General features: G+C 35.4%; 1 protein-coding gene across 5 annotated transcripts in view; it reads left to right on the top strand.

The window, feature by feature from the left end:
• PHF14 (PHD finger protein 14) overlaps positions 1–23,256 on the top strand; it is a 162,151-nt gene that overhangs the window by 75,718 nt on the left and 63,177 nt on the right. The window contains exon 17 of one of the 5 annotated variants that reach the window (XM_063411501.1): positions 21,480–22,750. The exons of the other annotated variants lie outside the window; for them this stretch is intronic. Coding sequence (XP_063267571.1) covers positions 21,480–21,492 — 13 coding nt within the window. The 3' untranslated portion in view covers positions 21,493–22,750. Of the gene's footprint in view, positions 1–21,479; positions 22,751–23,256 lie in introns of those variants that run through there. 5 annotated transcript variants of the gene reach the window in all.

The following is a 23,256-nucleotide window of genomic DNA, read 5'->3' as shown; positions in this document are numbered from 1 at the left end:
TGACATGAGAATTTTCATGTCCAGGTAATAAAACGGTGTGGTAGAAGACCATGGCAAGAGACAGTAACCATTTAAGTGCTGTGTTGCAGCATCAGTTTTGACTTGTCATGTTAGTGTCAAGTGAGCATCTGTATCTCTTCACAGAACTGTAGTGTAAATCATGGACTATTTGAGTAGGACATCTTAATATGCAAAAGAGTAATGGTTACTGTTCCACATGCGTTTTCTATCATTTTTGTTACTGCTGCCCAATACTTTTACAAGTCTTTAGTTAATCTGTGTGGGGTTTCGATAGTAGGTGACCTGCAGTTTGGGTGCAAAACTTCATCTACACTATTCAAAACTAATTTTGTCTTGGAACAGTGTGAGGTTTGCATGTTTTGGGGTTTTTTGCATTACCAAAGAAGCCTGTATGTGAAAAGCAGCTAGAGGTATGGTGAGCTTAAGGATATTGAGTCACTTTTCTCAGCACTGACCAGAGTTATTCTTCACATTATTAATATAGCTTATAATACTGTTATATTAATTACATTAATGACAGTAATTTCATTAACAAACCTATGGAGCACGGTTGCGTACAACTTTTTGCTAATTTGGTTGTAAATTGAGAATTTTACATATAGCAGTATTCCCTGAGAGGCTCTAGATAATCTACATGCATTTGGGATATTATTGTTCTTTTTAGCTTAATTGTGCTACAGGCTGAGGTATTGCAAAGCTTCTTACTGGAGAATATTACTTTTAGACATTTAAAAAACCTAAAAAGGACAATAAAAAACTCCATTTAGTCATAAAGCTTCTTCAGTGTTAGAATATATTTGGTAAACGTTGCTTTTTTGGCAGCGTAAATAACAAGAGAAATCTGCTTTCATATTGAACTTTATTTTGAGGCAGCTGAAAGAATTTACACGTAGTAACATCTAAATAGATAGTTTGAGAAGTGTGATGTTAATAGTGATCTACTTATAAAATGTCTTTCTTTTTTGGAAAAAGGAATAGAACTGTAGGGTTTATTTCCTGTACCTCAGCGTGATTTGGATGTCCACTAGATTTGGTCTACTTATCTTGCCATAATTCCCTGCTAGTGTGGTCGTTGAAATTACAATTAAATAATCTAGACTAACATCTATTAGTAACAGATGTAAGTAATATTTTTTCTGTATGCAAAATTTAGTATTTTTTAAAATAGTTATATATTTTTCATTTCTTTTTCTGCCTTGTTATTAGTTTCATTCCTTTCTTTTTGAAAAAATAATTTTTCATTTTTTGTGGGTTTTTTAAAATTAATTTTTGTTTTTTTCATCTGTGCCATATACAAGACTGGAGTCAGATTTTGCTTTGCTTTCAATTAGTAAAACTGAATCTCCTTTACAACAGGTGAGACTGTAACTATTGCTTACAGTTTGTGTCATTCCTTAACATTGTCATCTCAATGAAATTCATTTTTTGCATCTGATTTCCTTCAAGCCATTGTAAATGCCAAAGACAAGATTCTGTATTAAGACAGGAATTCAGTATCACTGGATATTCCAGGTAGTACTTCATTACTTCGTAAAAATGTCATTCTTCTTCTTGAGATTTTTTCCTTAACATTTACCCTCAAATAGATTTTTTAAGTTCTTGTCATTTGAAGAAATATTTTTTGACTATTGTCTTGTGGAAATGAAAAACAAGGAGTTTAAGAATTTTAGCATGCTGTCTTGAGTAAAATTATAAAGTTACAGTTAAATATTTAAGCCTATCACAGATTTTATCTTGAAAAAAGGCCTAAAAATTCACTTAGTTCTGAGAAGAAAGGATGCGGAAAGAATATGCAAGAAAAAAAAAATAAAAGCTTATGTTTTCTTTAAGAATATGAAAAAACTCTTAGCAAAGACTAATACATTTCTCTTTTTCATACCACTGGTTGTAACAATGCAAAGGTCAAGCGTAAATTAATGTGCAGTGCTTTGATTAACTAGCTGAATACTTCCCATTTGCTCCCACTCCTTTCCTCACCCAACTGTCAGCTGAACTAAGTGCAGCAGTGTTACTGTACTGTGTGTGCACTCACTGCTGAGGAGCAGGAACACCAAATCCCTCTGATTCTGCCTTTGACATCTGACGTGACGCTGTAGTAGGGAAATAGTCAGTAAAGTGTAAGCTGACATTGGAATATGGTGTAGTGACTGACTTTTACCATTGCACATAAACAGAGTAATTATTCTAAATCATAGCATCACTTTCAGATGGATAACCACTGAAATCACTGCACTGTGGTTTCCTGAAAATGCCACAATCCTTCAACTGCCAAATTAAGCCCAGGGAGAACAACCATCGGTAGTGCCTGCACAGTTATGTAGAGAGATGAGCCCTGAACCAAATGAAAAGATGTTCTGGAAGAACAGTAACCTTTCCCATGATGTGCACATTTTCCATTACATTTCTGACACAAAATGCTGTGAAATGATTTAATGTTGACATTTTGTTTTGCTGACTTTTTCCTTTCTTATTAAAAAGAAACAAAAGTTAGGTTAGGAAAGTAGAGGGAGGGTGGCCAAGCATTTGAATTCTAATACAGCAATCTCTGCTTTAATGTCAAAACCAAAAACACTCTAAATGTACATTGTTTCTTACATGGGATTGTACAGGTTTTGGAGGAAAAGAAATATATCTCCAGCATCAGTATTGAACACTTATCTGTAAGGTTAATTTATGTTGCTGCTTTGAAGTCATTACATACCAAGTATGCTAATTCAGTAAAGTATCCTTTCAAATTAACAATCACAGAAATCTTACACATCAGCTATATAACACAGCACATGCAGTACACTTATTTCTGCATGTCATTTTTGATGTATGTTGCTAGAAGTGATTGTAGAAGGGAGCAAACCATGAGCACACATGATACAATGAAAGGTCAACACTTGTCACTTGGAAAAGGACAACATTGTATTGAGTGAGGAAACAGAAAGCAGCTCTCCATTCATGCTGTACAGGAGCTTGTCTGCATCTAAAGTAATACGTGTAAGAGTACTTGGACAGAAGAATTACTTGTCTAAAGTGTGGTTCATGCATCCTTTGGCAGCTTTCTGTTTTGTGTTTCAGAACTGATGAAAAGCCTTGCTTTTTTCTAGCACAGTATACAATTTTATCTTTGAGAAACACAGCTTTTGCTTTTGTTTTCTTCAGGATGTGTGAAGTTTTCTTGGCACATATTTTATTTTATCCTTCTCCCATCCAATGTCAATGTGTTGGAGGATGGTTCTTGTCATTGAAAGTTATTCTGTTTCCATGAGGGGACATCTAAATATGAATAAAATATTTTAAATTGCAGTCACTGAAAGAAACTATAGAATTCTGGTTATACAGTAATTTACTTAGAAGAAAATGTGTATGTTGGAATGTGTTTTCTGCCACATTATTTAATGGTTTAATGGTAAAAAAGGCATGCTGGCTTTGACAAATTCAAAATAGTCTTAAGTTCTGGGAAGAGAACCTCAGTTTATTGTAATTTAAGTATTTGTAACTAAAAGTGAAACACTAGCAACTACCTCTCTCTTTTTCCTGGAAACTGATACAGTTGGATTTTAAAAGTAGGGCTTGTCTTGGAAAAACTGCATGGTATCTGACAGAACTTCAGGACTTTGTAAAAGCTTCAGCATCCTACATATACTAAACCAGTTTTGAGGAGGGGTTTGGTTTTTTTGTGTAGGTGTGTGTGTTTTTGTTTGGTTTGTTTGTTTGTTTTTGAGAGGAAGCCAAAATGGTAGTGATACCCAAAAATGAAAATGGTACCAATACTTAAAATTTGAAGCATCATTCAGTTTAGAGTGAGAAGCAAGAACAAATATAATTCAGTGACAGTAGTGGACTGATAGTTAAATTATTAAATTCTAAAAAATATTGTTGTAATAAAGACTAAAATAATTGCCAAAATCCTAATGGCAGTAAGCTAAACAATAGAATTTGTTGGCATTTATTTGATCATAATACATAAACAATAATTTCAGAGCTGTTTCGTACAAACGACTATTAAAAATGAAATAGATGTTATGAAATTGTTCTGGCAGCCTTTAGCTGTTGCTAACAATTTAATACAGCAATAAAAGCTAGCAATAGCAGCACAAAAATTGCATAGCAGAAACTTGATTATAATTTGGTAAGAAAATATTGTATGGATTAAAGTGCTCACTTCAGTGTAAACTGTGGCCAGGGTTTATCCTTGAGTTTAAAAATCTCATAAATTTGAATAGCTTTTTAAAGTGTTCTTGTTAGTAAAAGTCAGAGACAAATTATGCCTTGTGCTGATGTTGCTGCCTAGGGAAATAGAGGAGAGGAGTTAAATCTTTTATTCTGTAAGTATGCCTGTATTAAGCTTTCCTAGGACTCAAAATGGAAGTCCCTTTGGACCCTGTGATATGGACTTCTTATTTAGGTATTCCCCTCTCTGTTGGAATGATCCATTTGAATAAAACATAAAAGCTAATGGATGAGACTCGTGCCTGCATTTTTGCATCTAACTGAGAGTGTGCTCATTATCACAACCCAGTGTGAGCACAGGCCTCTGCTTTATGCCTGGAGAAAGGCAAATAAAATCAACAAAAAATTTCATCTCTAAACTCTGTCTTTATGAAATTGCAAAATCCATTGTAATTGTGAATTTGGTTCTTGTTTCCTTTGTTAGGGCTATTTCTGAGGGAGCAGAATCTATATCTGAATTGTCTATTCTTTAACTTGTATAGAAACTTGTGACTACAAGAAGATACTTGTGGAAGAATTTTCTGGAAGAGAAGTGTGCTTTATAAATGCTTATTGAATTTTACATTAAGTAGATGGAACAGATTATATGGCTGTTTTAATTGGCAGGGCTCTGTGCAAGTCCATAGAAATTTTTATTTGAGAACCTCAACTGGTTTTGAGACACTTAGTATATTTAAATTATATTTCTATTTAAAATTATTTATATTTCTTAAAGTATTTTGTGGAAAAGGTAAAAATATGGAAATGCTGGCTAAGACAGCTTCTGGGAAACTGAGAAAAGGAAATGAGACAAAAGAGGGGCTAAGTAGGCAGAGAGTAAATGAGTAATGAATAGAGGAGAAACCAATTTGCAAATTCTGTAAACCTTGAAATAGTGAACAAAGATCTGAAATTTCACATGAAAGCTAGAAGAGATCCAGTCTAAACCCTTCTGGGGACAGCTTCCTGGCAGTGATTATTCTGTGTTAACATTTTGTGGTGCAAGAATTGAGAAGAGGAGAAGTTACTTGAGAATGGTGCAAAATGTGACGAAAAAAATCAGCCTTGAAAAAGAAGAGTTGATTTTTGCAGATGTTCAGAAAGAATAGCAAATAGGATTCAGTACCAGCATGAGAAATAGTGACAAGGATAACATTATTTATTGAGCTGTTTGCTTCAGGATTGAAGACCGTTTCTTAATAAATGACAGGAGAAGAAAGGAACTTTTAGATTTTTTTTCCCCTTAATGAATCTTGTAACTGCCACAGTGTATGAGTTTGTGGAGGGATGTTAAGAAAAGTACTTGAGGAAAATATAATTAAAATGCCCTCTTTTGAAAGAAAATTTAATGTCTGTTAAGAAATTAAAGTTACATGAGTAAAATCAGTAGTGCTAATGAGAGCACTAATATTTATTTGAAGTTCTGTACATTTTGGACAGAACGTGCAGGTATGTAAAAACTGCAAAAACAATTCAATATCTGAAAATGCAGAGCAGATGAAAAGAGGAAAAATAAAAGTACTACTTTCTCGTAGTAAAAATTGTTAAAATTTACATAAAAACAGCCTGTCTGCTACTATCTACTGACAAATCTTTTAATAATACTTACTGGGAAGAAGAGATAAGAAAACCAGTGGGCTTTTAAAAGTCTAGGGGTAATCTTAATTTTTCACATTAAAGAACAATAAGCAAACTGCAGGACTTTAATTTTCTGTAATTTTGAAAGCTTTTCTGAATAGTTTCTGCTTTTATTAAAAACAGAGTTACAGAATACTTGCGATTGGAAAAGACTTCTAGAGCTGGTCTGGTCCAAGCCCCTTAAATCAAAACGAATCAGACAGAGCGTGTTAATCCGGGCAGTGTCTGGTTGGGTTTTGAATATCTCCAAGGATGAAGTCTCTGCAGCCTCTCTGAACATCTTGTTCTGTTGCATGTTCATCCTCCGAGTGAAAGAAAGATTATTCTTATATTTAACAATCTTCTCTATTTCAGTTCTTGCCTGTTGCTCCTCGTCCTTTCTCTTTGCACTACTAAAAAGTCTGGCTCTCTTTCCTTCCCCTTACAGGTATTTACACACTGAGAAGATTCTCACTGAGTCTTCTCCAGGCTAAATAATCTCCAGCCTTAGCCTATTCTTAAATGACAGATACTCCAGCCAATCATCTTCCTAATCCCTTTGTTGGACTTACTCCAGTATCTCCATTACTTTTTTTTCCCTGAGGAGCTCAGAATTGGATGCAGTATTCTTGATGTGGTTCCACCTGTGCTGAGTCAAAAGTATATTTATTGTTCTTAATAGTAAACCATTAAAAAAATATATTGTATATCACAGGTAAAATTTAGTTTATTATAAGAGAGACGTCTTCCTGTGGTCAATATAGTGATATAGTCATTAAGAACACTGCCGAAGAGCAAGAAAGTAATTTTGCTTAATAAATTAATGTCTTGGGAAAGTCATGTCATAGCTTACATACATACATAGTCATGTAGTTCGTAGTTGTAGTTTAAAAGGTGAATTCATTGAGCAACATTCTGGAGAATTATAAGTGCTAACGCTTGCAATTTTCCATTGGAAATTACATCTTAGTGGGATATTCCGCTATGTAAGTTCCGATAAGACATCCACAGTTCCAATCTCTTTCTCTGCTCTCTTTGAAAAGTGCATTTTTTAAAATACAAATCTAAATTCACTACACTGAAATATCATCCCAACAACAGCTTTCAGGGGCCACCTGTCAAATTGCATTAAAAGACATCTATCGCCTAACCTGGCAGCAGACTGAGACACCAAAAACTAAAAATACTCAACTGTGAATGGTCTCTTTGCCAATTCTGCCAACCCCAGAAAATAATAAATAATGTCATAGCTAAAACTCCATACTTAGCTAAAAAGGAGCTAGAAGTGTTAGGAGGGAAAATCTAGTGGTGTTGCACTAGAAGGATGAGGTCCCTCTTGAGGGATGGAGAACATGAGAGAAGGAGGTTTTCAGCCTTTAAGTTATCCTTGGCATCCCTTGTGGCAGATGCTGGAGTACCCCACAAAGTAGGGTAGTGTGTGCAGTTTTTACATATGCTAAGAGTTAAGGTTTCCACTGTATTAATTCCAAGCAAAACTGAGAATACAGGAGCTGACTTTCTGTGGAGTGATGGAAGAGTACTAACAGCAAGGTTTTTTCTTGTATAGATCCTAGTTCCTTAGATACCTGTTTTAAACAGTCTATCATTGATTTCTAATCTACACCAAAACCATTGTGGCCTCTTTTTCACACTGTAGGTAGAAGCTTATGTCTCTGTATAAGCTGTTGATAAGTGTGTCTGTGTGTGCACACGTGTCTGTGTTTGGAGTACTCACTGTAAGTGATAGCCAACATGTTAGGCACGTCCTCTGTTCCTGTTTACTGTTGTTTCGTAGAACCATAGATTAGCCTGAGTTAGAAGGGACCTGTAAGGATCATCAAAGTCCTACTCCAGGTCCTGCACAGGGCAGCCCCAAGAGTCACTCCAGAGTCACTCTCAGTGACTGAGAGTGTTGTCCAAACACTTCTTGAACTCTGCCAGCCTTGATGCTGTGATCACTTTCCCTGGGGAGGCTTTTCCAGTGCTCAGCCACGCTCTGGATGTAGAACCTTTGTCTGATATGCAACCTAAAGTTCCCCTGATACAACGTCAGGCCAATCCCTTTGGTCCTGTCACTGTCACCGAGCAGAGATCAGTGCCTCTTTCCCTCATGAGGAAGTTGTAACTGCAATGAGCTCTCCCCTCAGTCTCCTCCAGGCTGAACAGACCAAGTGACCTCAGGCACTCCTCATCTGGCTTCCCCTCCAGGCCTTCATCATCTTCATAGCCCTCCTTTGGATTCCTTCTCACAACTTTCTGTCTTGTGGAGTGTGGTTCATCCCTTAAGAAATCCACTGGTTTAGCTTGTAGTGGTCCACGTGATTTCCAGTATCTCTAACAGTTTACGTTTTGCATCTTGTGAGAAACAAAAACATGGATTGCATTTACAGTATACAGTAATTATTAGTTAAGCTGTTGGTTGACATACTGTAGAAAGCTCAGAAGGTTTTAGCTTAAAATACTTCTGTATTGAAAACTAAAATACTTTTATTTAGAAACTTCATTTAATATTATATGTACTTAATTCTATTTAAGTTGAATAAGAATTATTAAGTTCTTATTGTCTCCTTCCCATTATAAAATAACCTTAATATTTTATTCAAAACTAGTTTCACTGTTTGATGTGATGCCTCAAAAAATTGCCATGCTTCCTTCATTTTTGCATTTATATTTGTATTAAGCCATATCTATGGGTGGATAATTAATTTTTTTCATTATGAAGATTAATAAAATTCTGAAATTAAGCAGCACAATATTTTCAGTATAGATTAGTCCATGTTACAAATTTTTGAAGTTTCCTCTAGCAGTTACATGTGGAAAAGTTCATGTGAAGCTGGTGGATTTTATAAGTTAAAGTGATAAGGTTCAAAACATCACTTTAGTCACCATAAATAAAATTTATGAGTTGACAATGACCTCAATACATATGTTTAATGAGTAAGTTGAAGAAAAGGAAAAATATTTGATATTGCTGCAGTTGTCTTTTTCACTAGCTTGAGTGTATTTGGTTTTTTTTAGCCCCAGAATTGTCAATGTTATTAGAGTGTTACATGTTATTTTTAATTTTGCTATTTTGTGGGACATATACACCATTTTGATTGTTCAAACAGGCAAAAGATTTCCTTCTGTCTTGGCCACCAGACCTTTGGGAAAAACAGTGTGTCAGCTTTTGTTGGTCGTTGCATTTGAGACTTTGTGTCTTTGTCAACAAGGGAAAAAAAATCTGGAATTAATTAGAGAAGTCATTGATGAATGAATGAGCTAAAAATGTTTGCTTTTTTTGCAGGAGCATTTTCTTATGAAAGTTTGGTTCTTCTTTTAGAATGTTAGCTTCAATTCATTTATTTCCAATTTATACTATGATTTTTATTTCTGAATTAGGGAAACCTAACCATTCAGTTATATCAAGAATGATGGATTATGTGTATTCTATACAGTATTCTATACAATGACTGTGTTATGAAATACTGACTCACAGACAGCAAAAGGAGAAATGGGGAAATGATCAAGCAAAATGTCCATGACTGGACTTTAGCAAATCTAACTCTCTGGAACTTTTTTAACTAGCATTGATACAGATGAAAGCTAGCTATGCTGGGCAGTGGTAATTATTGTGATACCAGACCCCATTTTCAGTTTTTTATTGTAAAACTTGTAAAAACTTGTAAAACTTTAATCACTTGGACTCAGAATTCCTAATGTCTCCATGGTATCTTTTAGGCTGGATATTTTCAGGCAAAAATTTAAGGTGAGATTTGAGTAAGTGTACTGTCTTGCCCAGGTGTTCCTCACTCCATACCTTTAAGAAGAAAAGTGAATTGAAGTCTTAGATCAGTAAATTGAATTTTGACAAAGACCTTTCTTTCCCAGGGACAGAGGAGAAATCTATTCGTGTCAATTCGATGAAATCCTGGAAAAGGGAAGCTTTGAAGGATATTGTGAGAGAAATAGTTTCCTCATAACTATCAGAGTCATGGAATGGCAGGTTTTAGATCATTTGTCACTGTGCTTAGAGTGCTGTGGGCTATTTGAGTGTAATTGTCCCTACAGTTGGAGTTGCCACAAGACTTGTAGGGAATAGAAATGTGGATTGAGAAGAAAGATGTTAAGGACAGTATCAATGACTGGTAATGCTGCACTAGATGAGAAGAGTAAAATTGGACAGTGAGTGTGGAGAGATGTGTGACTCCCCTTCTTCTGGGTCATCTTGTGTCATTCATAGAGAGATGTGAGCAGGATGTGCAGAACTCAAGAATCCACAGCAAGCACACAGTCACTTGTGGTGAGGAGTAGCATTTAGCTGGGCTAAGCTTCAGTATGAATATCTCACCCAGTGCTGTTGTCTGATCTATCTTTGCTTCTCAGGCAGTCTTTGGTAAGGTAAAGACATTTCAGCCTCTGCTGAAATTTCAGCTGACATTTCAGCCTGAAATTTCAGCCTGGTCCAAGGCTGACATTTCAGCCTTGGACCAGGCTGATCCTTATCTAGCTGAATTGCCGTTCTTGGATTCTCCCCACTGTATTCCCAGAGGGTTTAATGTTCATGCAGTTTTTTTGTTCTGGTTTTTTTTTAATTTTTTTTTTTTTTTTTTTCTCGAGTCACTCCTCTGTACCATTTCATATCAACAAACATGATGAAATTTTTTACTCACCTACCAGAGTTTAGCATTTGTACTGTACACTTGTTTCTTTAGTAAAGCTAAGCCAAAAATCTTACAGATGTGCTGTATGAAACAGGACCTTGGGTTACAGACAGACCTTAGAGCTGTGGTTGTCTGGTGCAGCCCAGTGTGGAGATCACACTGGGACTAGGACTGGAGAAGGACCTGAGTTTGGATGGTAAATGTAAAAAAAAAAAAATAAAATTTAAGTAGTGTTCAGAGGCAGCAAAACACAGACTTCAAGCTTCAGGACTTCAGCAAAGTTGGACTGATAAAGAAAGACACTGAAATAGGAAAACCAGGTAGATAATAGTCAGAGGAGGGGAGATACCAAAACTCTTTAAAGAATCAGGGAGGGGTAGATGTGGATAGGAATCCTGTGTGAAAATGAGAAGTTTGCCATGGTCAAAACAAGTCAGTGGTGCTGAAATGGGAAGTGGGTGACTGGAAAATGACATCTTAGTGAGTTTTTAGCTACTTCAATGTTCTAGGTAGCAGAAGATATATATTATGATTGCAAAATTACAGGGTTTTTTACTGATTAATCAAAACATTTATAAAAGTAGCAAATTTTATTTATTAAAAAAGAAAAATGTATGAATGGTAAACGTGAATAAAAAGATGTTAAAGTATAATTAACATTTCTTATATAGTTACAATTCCAATTTATTTATTTTGCATACTTTAAAACTCTTTATTCTAAATGCAGAAAAATGTTAGTATATTACTTAATTAATCAAATATATATTAATCAGCAACCCTTCATAAAAAAGAGATATTTTTTCTGAAGTACTATGTTCTGTTAGATATTTTCCTTGATGTCACATGCTGTCCTTCATCTATCTTGATCTGTTAATTAAAAATAGATACAGTAGTCAAGTAGTTTGGAATATTTTTGTTTTCCTCTGTTTTCCTCTGTGCTCCAAAAATGAGTAGGAAAGGAGAGCTTTCAGAAATTAGTAAATTACAGTCACAGATTCAAGCACTTTGCAGTATTCTGAAATCAAGTTCTTCAACTTCTTTGTAGCCATCATTTTTATCTTTTCTCTGCCTGTCATTCTAATGGGTTGATAGATTAACATTCTGTGTTACTTCTCCTAGAGAGGAGAAAATAGTGAAAAGGAATATGGGGGAACAAGAGCATTTCAGAATGACTATGACCACTAATAAGACAAAAGGCTGAATCTGCTCTGTAGTTCCAAAGTCATGCAGGATGAAAAACAATATTCTTTTATTTCATATTTTTCTCCCAAATTCAAGTTTTGAAGATAGAAATTGATACAGATGCGTTGCTTGAAAGGCATTTAAGCTTGCTTTTAACTGCTTTTGAAAGTTGTTTGATTTCTCCCTGGACTAAAGATCTGACATTTTTGAGAGGGAACCAGTGTTACTCATCTGACCAAAAGTGCCCAACAACAGCAGTAACAAAAGTTCAGGAAAGTGGTAAAATTTGATATCAAATGGAATAATTTATTCACCTTACACCCAGCATGCTACAGGGTGAGGCATCCCTTCTTTCTACTGGTTTCATTTGGTTTAGATTTGTTTCATAAAGATTTTACTGCCAAGACATAATATAATGAGAATATGTATGTCCAAACAAATGATTATTTTCCTATCTACAAAGGTAGTTTTATCTCTTGATTTAGTTGAAATAAACTTCATGCTTTATCTAGACTAGGTTATTGATGTACCTGCTGAAAGTAATATTCAAGAATACAGTTGTGTGATATTGACATTACAAAGAATCTGCATAATCAGATTGACTTGACTTTCATTTTTTGTCATGATGAAATAATTTTCTTAAGGGTCTTTTTTTATTATTTGAGAAAAATCTTAAGTAAGCGTGTTACAAGGGACATCATGGTATTTAATTTCACTGACCTTTTGTAGTTCTTTTGGAAGTGATTAATTTAATACTTAGCACAGAGTTTCACAAGTAGAACATCATCTTAGTACACTGTTCCCAACTTTCAGCATGGTCTTAAATGCTATTAATTAATAGATTTTTTATATATAATACAATTTGTCATTGTTGTTGTTTTTAATGTTTATTTATTATGTCCGAATTTTATTTGCATGCATTCAGCCATGGTATAAATGAATTGTGTTACAACAAATGTTATTCTTAGTATATTGTCTAAATAGTCCTTTTCAGGAGTGCTGTATAATTCTTTTAGCATATAGCTTGATTATGATATAGTACAAATGCATCCATTGTTTATACTTATTAGTTAACCTCTGGCTTCTTTTGAAAAAAACTATTACTAAGTTTTGCATGCTTCAGGAATAGTTTGAAAGAATATCATAATTCCTTTTTTTGTTCATTTCAGAAATACTCCATTTCTACTTAGAGACATGTTGTCTTTTTAGAAAGTTTTAATATTGAAGACTGGAAATTAACTGTGAAATTATAATGGAATATATGGAATGTTTGCTTTGTAACTTAAGCTTTTCTACATCTGTCAATCAACTTGAGAAACTTTATGGCCCCAAAAAAAGTCCAGTGTTAAGATATTTATTTTAAAAGACAGGTATTTGTATGAACTGTTCAAGTGAATGCATTACATTTTCCCTAGTTTTTGTTTTCTTACTCTTTTCTTTGTAAACATACCTGTGAAATTTTTCATTAGGCCACTTCAGGTGGAAAGCTTTTTATTGTGGAATTGTAAATATAAATGAATAATACTAGTTTTCTGTGGGTGTCTTGTCTTTTTGGTTGGTTGGGGTTTTTTGCTTTGTTTCTGTTTTGGTTGTTTGTTTGAGGTTTTTTTTAATGGCTACCAAAATGCTTTAGATATGCTTCCACTTAGAAAACATATGTGTATAAGCTCTTCTAGCTTTCATTTGTTGAAGTGTTTCTAGTGTCTAGGTTTCAGTAGAATATGAGAATATTCAGCAGAATATGTCAGTCTTAAGAAAAAGGCCTTTAATATGACTAATACCATTGAATTTTAAGACGGCATCAAGGGCACAATATTTTACTATTTGTGCATAACAAGACTGATTATAAATCAGTCTTGGACACCTCTTATAGTACACTGTTGTCTTACATACTGTCTATTACTGCCTGTAAGAGGGCTGGGAAGGAAATTTCTTATCCCTTATAATTGACAGAAATCCACTACTTGTCCACACACTGGGCATCACAGGATTTTATTCAGCATCGTGGCTTCCCATCCTGACCACAGGAATTGGTAATGCTTCCTAATACTGGAAATGAAAGCTTTTAGAATATGAAGAACAAATTATCATAGCTTCTTATTTGTTTGTTCCCACAGAGCTGAGGCATAAGTACCTGTGAGCTCACTGCACAGTTCCTTGAACTGAAAAGGCATCTGCTGATGTCCCCTCTAAACCTCCTAAGCTGCAGGTTGTGGCTGCGAGCCCTTGTGGTGAGAGCCCTCCCCCTCTCATCTAAAAAGAGTTTGGTAGCACTGTCAGCCCCAAAATCAAAGAATCACACAATGTGCTGAGTTTGAAAAAGGGAACCCTCAAGGATCATTGAGTCCAGTCCCAGCCCTGCACAGGACCATTCCCGAGAACCACACCATGGGCCGAGAATATTGTCCATTCTTTTTGAACTCTGCCAGGTTTGGTGCTGTGACCACTTCCCTGCGGAGCCTGTTCCAGAGCCCAGCCACCCTCTGGGTGAGGAATGTTTTTCTAATATGTAACTGAAACCTCCCCTGACACAATTTCAGACCATTCCCTTGAGTTCTGTCACTGGGTACCACAGAGATCAGTGCCTGCCCCTCCTCTTCCCCTCACAAGAAAATTGTAACTGCAGTGAGGTCTCCCCTCAGTCACTTCTTCTCCAGGCTGAAAAAAACCAAGTGACCTCAGGCACTTCTCATATTGCTTCCCCTCCAGACCTGTCACCATCTTCATTGCCTTCCTTTGGACACTCTCTAGTAGTTTAATGTGTTTCTTACAAGTTGTGGCACCCAAAACTGCCCCCAACACTCAAGGTGAAGCCACCTCAGTGCAGAGCAGATTGAGACAGTCCCCTCCCTTGCCTGGCTGGTGATGCTATGCCTGATGCACCAATTCTCTCTCCCCTGGCTCCCTGGGGTACTTTGTCACAGGACAACATCTAGAGCTCAAGCTGTTATCTTCTGCCCTTTGACTGCAGCTGGCTTTCAACCTTTCTATCCAGCCTTGTTTTTAACTTGATAAGGAAAATGCTGTACCAGGCTGATAGAAAAGCCTTATGCTGGACACCTTTTGGTGTGATGCAACCATTGCTCTCCCTCTTTGACAGAGCATGTCATTCATGATTTCAAGTATGAGCAACCCCTCTATCCTTATTAAATCTTTGCTGAGTGCTCTCAGTTACTTTCATGTATTTGACAACAGATCCCTTGATCTTTCCCAGTACAGGGACAAGGCTCAGCAGCCCATGATTTCCTAGGTATGACTATCTATCATTTTTTATTGTGCATGTCTCACCCCTTTAAGATGGGCTCATCTTAGCATTTTTCAATTTTCTGAGTCCTGCCTTGGCTGTAATGGTGTTTCTTAGATCTTACACAGGAGTCTGACAGAGATAACAAACATCCGTTTCAGAAACATTGAATAATTCCTATGGACTGGAATATATCCAAATGGACCAGACCTGTACTTGCTGCTTTCCTGCTGTTGCCTGTCCTTCTCTATCCTGTGTCACACTGGTAGGCATGGAGGTCTGAGGCCAAGTTTTCACCATGCTTGCTGATGCCTTGAGCTCAAAGGCATCATGTACATAACCCCTTCTGCTTTGTCTGAACTCTGAGTAAATTTTCTTTTAAAAATCATACTCCTTTCACTTGGCAATCTTCCCTTCTGGAGACTTTTGAATGTCTCACAGTAGGACTGTTACAGTCTTAAGATTTCTGCAACTGGGAGTTTTGAGAGGAAAAAACCCTTATAAATATCTTGAAGAATAATTTACTTTGAAAGGAGGAAAACAGTGCCCATTTCCTAGCTTTGAATCTGTGTTTTAGACTTGTGCTTGGTAGAGCAGCGGAGCAAGGAACCAGAGTTCCGACTTTGGCTTGTTTTGTAGCATTGGTGATAGTTATGCTTGGATTTTAACATAGTGAAGTCACACAGAAGGTTCTAAAAGCTTCACAGATGTCAATAAATTGTTAATAACACATGGCTAACTTAAAGGCTTAGGCCTGTATTTTCACTGAAAACTGTGAATGAAAACTGTGCAGTCCAGTGTCTTTGGTGTTGACTGTCCAGTGTTGAAACTGAAGCAGTGAAGTGAAATTTAGATTTTTCTGTCACATTTCATCCATACTCACTGATAAAGAGGCAGCCCAATAAATTACTTAATCTACTTTTCTGTAAATGTAAACAAAACAATTGTAATAGTATTACATAATAACAACAACTTTAGACTTTATATACTGAAATGGAAAAAATAACATTCACACCATTTTTTAAAATTTAATTTTAAAATACTTTATTCAGGTGTTAGATAGATTTTTATTTCCAATAAAATATTTGATCTGTAAGATTAATGGTATGCTAGTGTATTTATACAGTACTTAAGAAGGGGTCACAGTTCTCACCTTAACAGAAACAGTTACAGTGAGTGACAGTACTCATAATACAAAGCTGTGTAATATATAAAATGTACATATTTTTATTGAGTTTATGCTTTTGAGTTCACTGATAGATGAGGTCATAATTACTTACCTTTGGAACACATAATTTTACTGAGAAGATGCTCTGTATCAATTACTGTCAGCAGAGCTGGAGCCCTGGGGTCAGACAGGCAAAGTGATTGGTACTGAGGTCAGTCGTGTTTTCTCTGGAAGTGTTTGTGCAGGTATGACTGGTGTGCACGGTGCTTCAGAGTGGCCTGAATGTTGCTGCTGCTGCTAAACACCTGAAAGCTCTTAAAATCTGGAGGTATGTAGATTAGACATGAAAAGTGAAATCGAGCAGAACTATAATCTGTGATACAAAAAGTTGGGAAGGCAGTGAAGGACTGGCAGCTGATCTTTAACTCCATTTTCATTGCTCATTAAATTATCAGAGGAAAGCTCATATTTATGTCTAAACCAGCAAGTCACATGTTTTGTTAGTCAAGCATGTTTTGTGTGCACAGACAGCATTAAGACTAAAGCTGGGTGAATAAAAGGCAACTTAGTTGACCTGTCAGCTACATATTGCTGGCAACATCTATTGCCACATCGTGGTTCAGTTTCATTAGCATATAATGATGATTCATCAATACTCCTCTCAAAGCTTTGTAATGACCTATATATGGCTTTTTCCCCGCTAGGTTTTATGCAGTTTAAAATTAACTTAAATTATGAGATTGCTAATGGTGCGCTTCTTTTCTGTTAAAACTGTGGAAAAACATACTTGTATGGGAAGACTTGATTTCATATATCCTGTAACCAAATATTAATTATTTTTCTTATTGGATACCAAGCAGGTTTTTTTTTCTTTTGAATGTAAGTACTCAACTGAAAATAAGTACAGTCTAGTACAGTGTAGATTACATGATATTGTGCAGTTGGGATTGAGAATTATTTTGTACTGCCATATGCCCTTGTGTTATTCAAACCCTAACTCAATATTTTCATTTTGTAATAATAATGATGATAAACATAATGCTCTATGATCTGTTTTTCTATTTACATAATACATATGCTGGCAGTCACAAGAACTGTTGAGTTCATGGGTTGGCATTCAGTTGAATGTATTTTTTTTTTGCAGTGAATAGAGAGATTATACTTGAAAATGGTCTCCTCATGCTCATTCAAAATGATAGCAGGAGGAAGGAAGAGTTTTGCTTTAAGTGGAAAGGGATAGTCACTCCTTGCAGTTAAGCACTGAATCAGATAGAGGCAGCTGCAGAGGCAAGATATGCATTGCAAAAACAGATCAATTGGAATCAGTCCCATCCAAATGAAATCACATCACTCCATAACCTTCCTTTCAAGCCATTGATGTCTTCTGGCCCAAATTTCTCTTGTCAAGTCACTGAGTTTTGCCAATGATTAAAGTATTTTGAAATTGCTTCGATAACATCAGGGACCTTGTTGTGACAAGGTCTGTAAATGCAGTCATTTAAAAGAGAAAGCTGGGTTTCATGGAGGGTATTGAACATATTGACTGGATATTTTTCATGGATTCTCAGAAGGTTATATTCACAAAGACAGTACAGAATGAAGGAAAATGAAATATCCTACACAAAAGATTAAATAAAATATTGGAGTCATATATTGTAATGGTTTCATTCAGGACTAAAAGTATAATTTTCCTCTGAAGTAGTTTGAAAATGTGTTCTTGTTTTGAAGTGGGCATAGCAGTACTCGGAGAACAGAATTCTGTAAATCAAGACAGTCAACATGTTTATGCAGTGACTCGCTCTAAATGTCATTATTTGTGTTCCCATGTGACAGTAACTAAGATAAAGCAGAACTCTTCTGTTCCAGTGGTACCTCAGATGCTGTGATCTTTTGTGCTGCAGATAACTTTTTTGCAGGCTAATCAGTGTGTATATTAGCAGATATATATCTGTAACCATTCAGGAAGTGTTTATTAATATTTATAACTTGATCAATATTGAGAAAATTGAAGTAATTAGCAACATGTAGAAGACACATTGTTCATCATTGTTCTCGGAGTCTGGTTTGGGTTTTTTCTTCCCTGTAAAGAGCTCAGTAACTCTCATCCACTTAATAGAGCTGTTGGGTACAGATTAATCTCTGAGATGTGTACGTTGAGCAGCCTGAATTTTAAAAATGCATATTACTTATAATCTTTACCTCGTGAAAGTTATTTGCAAACACCCCAAATTCCCCTTTAGGCTTAGCAGACGTACCTGGTGGGAGAGTCCTATTTTTTCAGAGTTGGTAAGGTACACTGAAGCAGCTTTTTGCCTTCAGATCCTTGAAGATAAACAGATTTTACATTGTGGTTGAAAATGTATTTTTACTTGGCCCAGTTAGCAGCCAGAAACACTGCTCTTACAACAGCTATTTAACCTGATGAAGGCACATATTAAAATTGCTGAAAAAGAACCAGGATCAAAACTGCTGACATAAGCATTACGTTTGTCTGTGATTTGCCATTTTCCATGTCTGTTACACAAATGAGGAGTAGAAAGTATTGAAATAACTTGTGGGGTTTCTTGTCCTATGAAGCCTTTTGAAAAGGAAATCTGCACATATTCCTAGACACCCACCTAATAGTATTTTTTAAGTAAATCTTACATAATATTTGCTTAAGTGAGGAAGCAGATGACAGCCATGTGCAGTTAGGGAGGAGAGAGATTGGTATGTTTCTCCCTCTTTGGACCAAAATTTGAAGGAAATTGCTTTTATGATTACTTTTTGTCCTGGATTGAAAGAGAGCTAGGAGAGAACATCTCTTCTGAAGGGCCAAATATGCAATTGAGAATCTTCCTGTTCAAAGCATCTATTATGACATTACCTGTGATGCTTTATTCTTTCTTAATATTTGTTGCATGTACTGGTAAGAGAGGAAAGCTATTCAGTTTTTCTCTCTGTCCTTATTTCAGATTTTTGTGCTCATAAAATCCTTTTCCTAAGTGAGGCTGTACATACAAATTCAGCTATTTGCAGACAAGTCTGGGTACTTCAGTCAGTAGAAATTGAATGGATTATACAGGAATGGGAGCAGGTCTTTGGTTGAGGAAGGGTTTGGAAATGATATGTAGGGATGGAAGAAGAGCAGAAGGAAAGACTGGAGCTGGAGAAATGTCATCAATGCAGGTGGTCTCAGGGCAGCAGTCAGTTATCAGATGAGCTTGCTATTGTATTACAATAATACAATTAGCTACAAAAATTACAAGCTATTGTATTCATACATTCATATTCCTTTGTCTTTTACAAATCTTTCACTTGCTAGAACAAAAAAAAATCTTTCACTTGTTTAAACAAAGCTAGTAGCGATTCCTTAATTAATAATATTTCAAACATGAGAGGGTGAAGATAACCCTAGAACGTGTAAAATAAATGATGTCAAGTTAAATTTTTAATAGAGTAGAAATGAAAAAATTGTCCAACCATTTAAAAAATAATTTCCCTTTAATATGTGAGTAAATGTTCTAATAGTATTTTAAATTTCTCGATATGTTGTTACCAATAAAAATGAGATACAAAGAAATACAGGAATAACTAGTGCAGGTGTAGCTTATTTACACTTCACTTGATGTCTGTGTTCTTACAGCCTTACCTAAAGTGCTACAAAATATTAGCATCTTTTCTCAGTAGTTACATGTTTCCTCTGAGAACCTTGTTTGTACTTAATTATTTTGATTTGTGACCTTATTAAAATTTAACTGATATTTTATTGGTTCAGCTGTGAAGTTGGTTTTATATATAAAAACATGTTTACATGGATAAAATTTTTAAGTAAAAAATAATTTATAAATAGAAATTTATATATGTGTGCAGTTATATGTAGATATACATACATGTGTGTGTGTATACATTCACATACTCATTCACTCATTTTGAGAAACCAAAATAAAGCCCTTGTATTTAAAGTATGTGTTGCTGTGTTCCTGCCCAAACCTTTTTAGCCCAGATGGGACAGCCTGTCACATTCTAATGCCCTGACTGAAATGGTGCAGTTGCAGCTGCTGACATTGCTGTGAGAGGGTAGAGGTGGCACAGAGACCTTCAGTTTATCTTGTTTCTGATGCTACCCTTCAAGCTTCTGCATTTCAGTGTGCACCCATGTCGACCTCACCCGCTGAGGCTGTCAGAACAAAACTAGTTGTACTCAGTAAGTGAAGGGGATTGTAATGAGATGGCTATGAAGAGTATTTCTATCTTACAGCTAGGCTTTTCTTCAGTTTCCTTAAAAAGTTCAAATTTGCACTGTAGAATTGCAGTTCAGGACACCCAATTTAAAATTTTTTGTGTCTCAAGAGATGAAGTGAGAATTGGGAGTGGATTTATATATGGTACTTCTTGCTGTCCCTCTAATTCTTAGACGTAAAATCCTTATCCTCAAAACTAAAATTCGGTTGCAAAGAATTTTTGTTTTAACATGTGGCAACAAGGTGTCTCCTGTTCATTAGACTGTTATATTTTATCAGTGTGTCAGTAGTTTCTTTTTTATTTATGACTCAAATAACATTTTGAATTAAAAAAAAAAATGAAACAAACCACCAAATGTGGTAATGGAGACTTTTTATTGACCTTGCTTTCAAAATGCATATGTTTATCTTAAAGACAACATAGATGTTTTCCTAATTAAAATCTCACATTGCTGTAAGATAAATTAATTTACGGTATGGCAAGTACTTTAAAGAGTGTAAATGTAGAGAATCAGCACTTTAAAATTGTATTGATTTTTTTTAAAAAGCATTCTTGAAACGTATGTATGTCATGAGTGTCAAAAGTCAGGAAGTACAAGTAGGAAAAGAAAAAGCTGTGAAGGCTTTGGAATTATTTTTTAGAAGTGACTAAAGCCTTTTATATACTGAATTATTGCAGTGCATTTTGAAAGAAACTCTCCCTTACTTAGTCCTTCCTAATTCCTGAGACTTGTTTTCTTTCAAATGCTATTCTAGAAAGGAAACATTTTTTAAGATTTTAACATAGTACCCATGTTTATGCTTGTAGTCAGTCTCATAGCTCCATTTCTGTGGGTTGCAAATCTGAGTAAATTGCTAGCTTCACAATCAAGCCTACTTGTATAAATTGTTGCTTTTATGATTTAAAAAAAAGGAAAATTATCTTCTCTGTCTTGTGGTGGACTGCCTTTGTTCTTTCATCTGTATTGAGAAAAAGTTTAAAGAGTTATAAGGATGCTATACTTAATTTAATGTATTGACACTTAGAGACTCTTGAAAATTTGGTGTGGGTGTCTAAGTATTTGGATCTGAGCATACACATTGCTTAAATTTAGTGTAATGTTAAAATGTTTCATAAGACAGAGGAGAGCTGCTGTGATCTTTCAATGTTAATATTTTTTTCTTATCACTTTACTGTGTAGATACCCTTCATGAGACACAACTCTGCCACAACTCATCCTCGGAGGCAATCGTGGAAACCTTTTATAATAGGATTTTTAAGTGTGGATAAAGCTCTCAATAGAATACCTAAAGTAAAGGAGAACAGCTACCTTGTCTCAACTATAAGCTTATTATGACAAAACATTGAGTTTGCTTGTCAGGCTTGGATAGAATGTAATTGATTGGTTTGTTATTTGGACTGACAAGGTAGTTAATTTGCCTGCATTTTTTTGCACTATTCAGGAACATTTTGTATGTGCATCGTTGAAAAATCCCGGATAAATGTCTTGTCAGGATTGTCCTATTAAGTAATGTCTCTTTCCCCTGTGCTTCGTTGGCAAATGATGTTATACAATGCTTGGATTCATTGAAGAGTGACAGAAGCCTGTGGGACTTAAATATTGTGTGTTCCTCTATGGTGATACTGAAAGAAATAAGCAACGGTTTGCCATCTGCCTGTCACTCTACTTATATACAGTTTAATAAGAACATTTCTATATAGAACACTGTGTTGTACATAGACCTTACTGTAAAAAGGATTGTTTCCGAAAAAAAATAAATGTTCAGTGATAATGAGACCTGTAAAACACTTGACTTACTATTCTGAAGGAATAGATTTGCCATGGAAAAATTGATTTTATGCTTATCAGTATGAACTAATTGTTTCTGACTCCAGACGCTTGAGTGAATAGAGCTATACCTATACTTCTTTCTGATAATTTTTTTTAAAAATAAGGAAAAATGGAGTATGTGGAGGCATTTGTTTCATTTGGCTTACTTCTCTGGCAATGTTGAGGACAAGCTTATCCCCTCCCAATTGTTTTGTAAGTTGGGGAAGGAATGAAGAACTGATCACACAGCGTGACAGCTGAGATCTTCGTCTCCGTCCGTATATATCCTGGTAGATGCACACTTAGTATTTTGATCTTCAGATGGTACAGATGCAGTACTTAAATCTGCAGTATCAGAGTGTTGACATCTTCTTCGTTTTTATGTTGAATTTGCTCGGAAAAATTCTGCTCAAATGCAATCACACTTGTAACTTCATGATCTATAATCTTTGAACTTATTGAGATATGGTGGGTTTTGTCGTCTGTCAAGGCACATTTCCATTTGAAAGTATTTTTAAACTTAAAAAAAGAAATTAAATGCTGTAATAAGTAATAGGAGAATATACAAATTTATGTATACTTACCTACGAGTCATATCTTACCAGGGCATTTCATGTTTGAATATTATATTAAATAAAATTAACCTGATGTCTAACACGTCGTTTCATTTTAAAAAGGGGGTGGGAGAATCTCACAGTTAAGATTTTTGTTGGAACTGTAAGAAATGTTTATCATTCCGTATTGGCAAGGCATGTGAAGACACCTTAAAAATAAAGAAATTTGCACTAGGAAGTAGATGCTAATCCAGGAATTTGATGTTTAAGGATCTGTGGAAGAAAAGACCCAGGTTTATTGACTTGTGCAGTATTCTGAAAGTAAAAAGTTGTGTCCAAGTGCTGTGTAAGCCGGGGGGGGGAAAAGTTTGCATCATTCTGAGTTTATGGAAAAAAAAAAAAGAAAAAGTAATGTTTACTGTGATTTATGATCGTTTATTAAACTAAAACCATCTAGGTATTGTGGATAGGAGAGAATGATAAATGCGGCTTGTCTTGGCTTTAGTAGGAGTTCCAAAATACTTCTGTGTGTGACATTGCTTTAAATAAGTTAGAGATTCTGTTAATTGAGCTGCAATAAAATATGTAGCTGA

The sequence above is a fragment of the Prinia subflava genome, chromosome 1 (assembly GCF_021018805.1).
Source record: "Prinia subflava isolate CZ2003 ecotype Zambia chromosome 1, Cam_Psub_1.2, whole genome shotgun sequence".
Taxonomy (NCBI): domain Eukaryota; kingdom Metazoa; phylum Chordata; class Aves; order Passeriformes; family Cisticolidae; genus Prinia; species Prinia subflava.
This window is presented reverse-complemented; position numbering and strand designations above follow the sequence as displayed.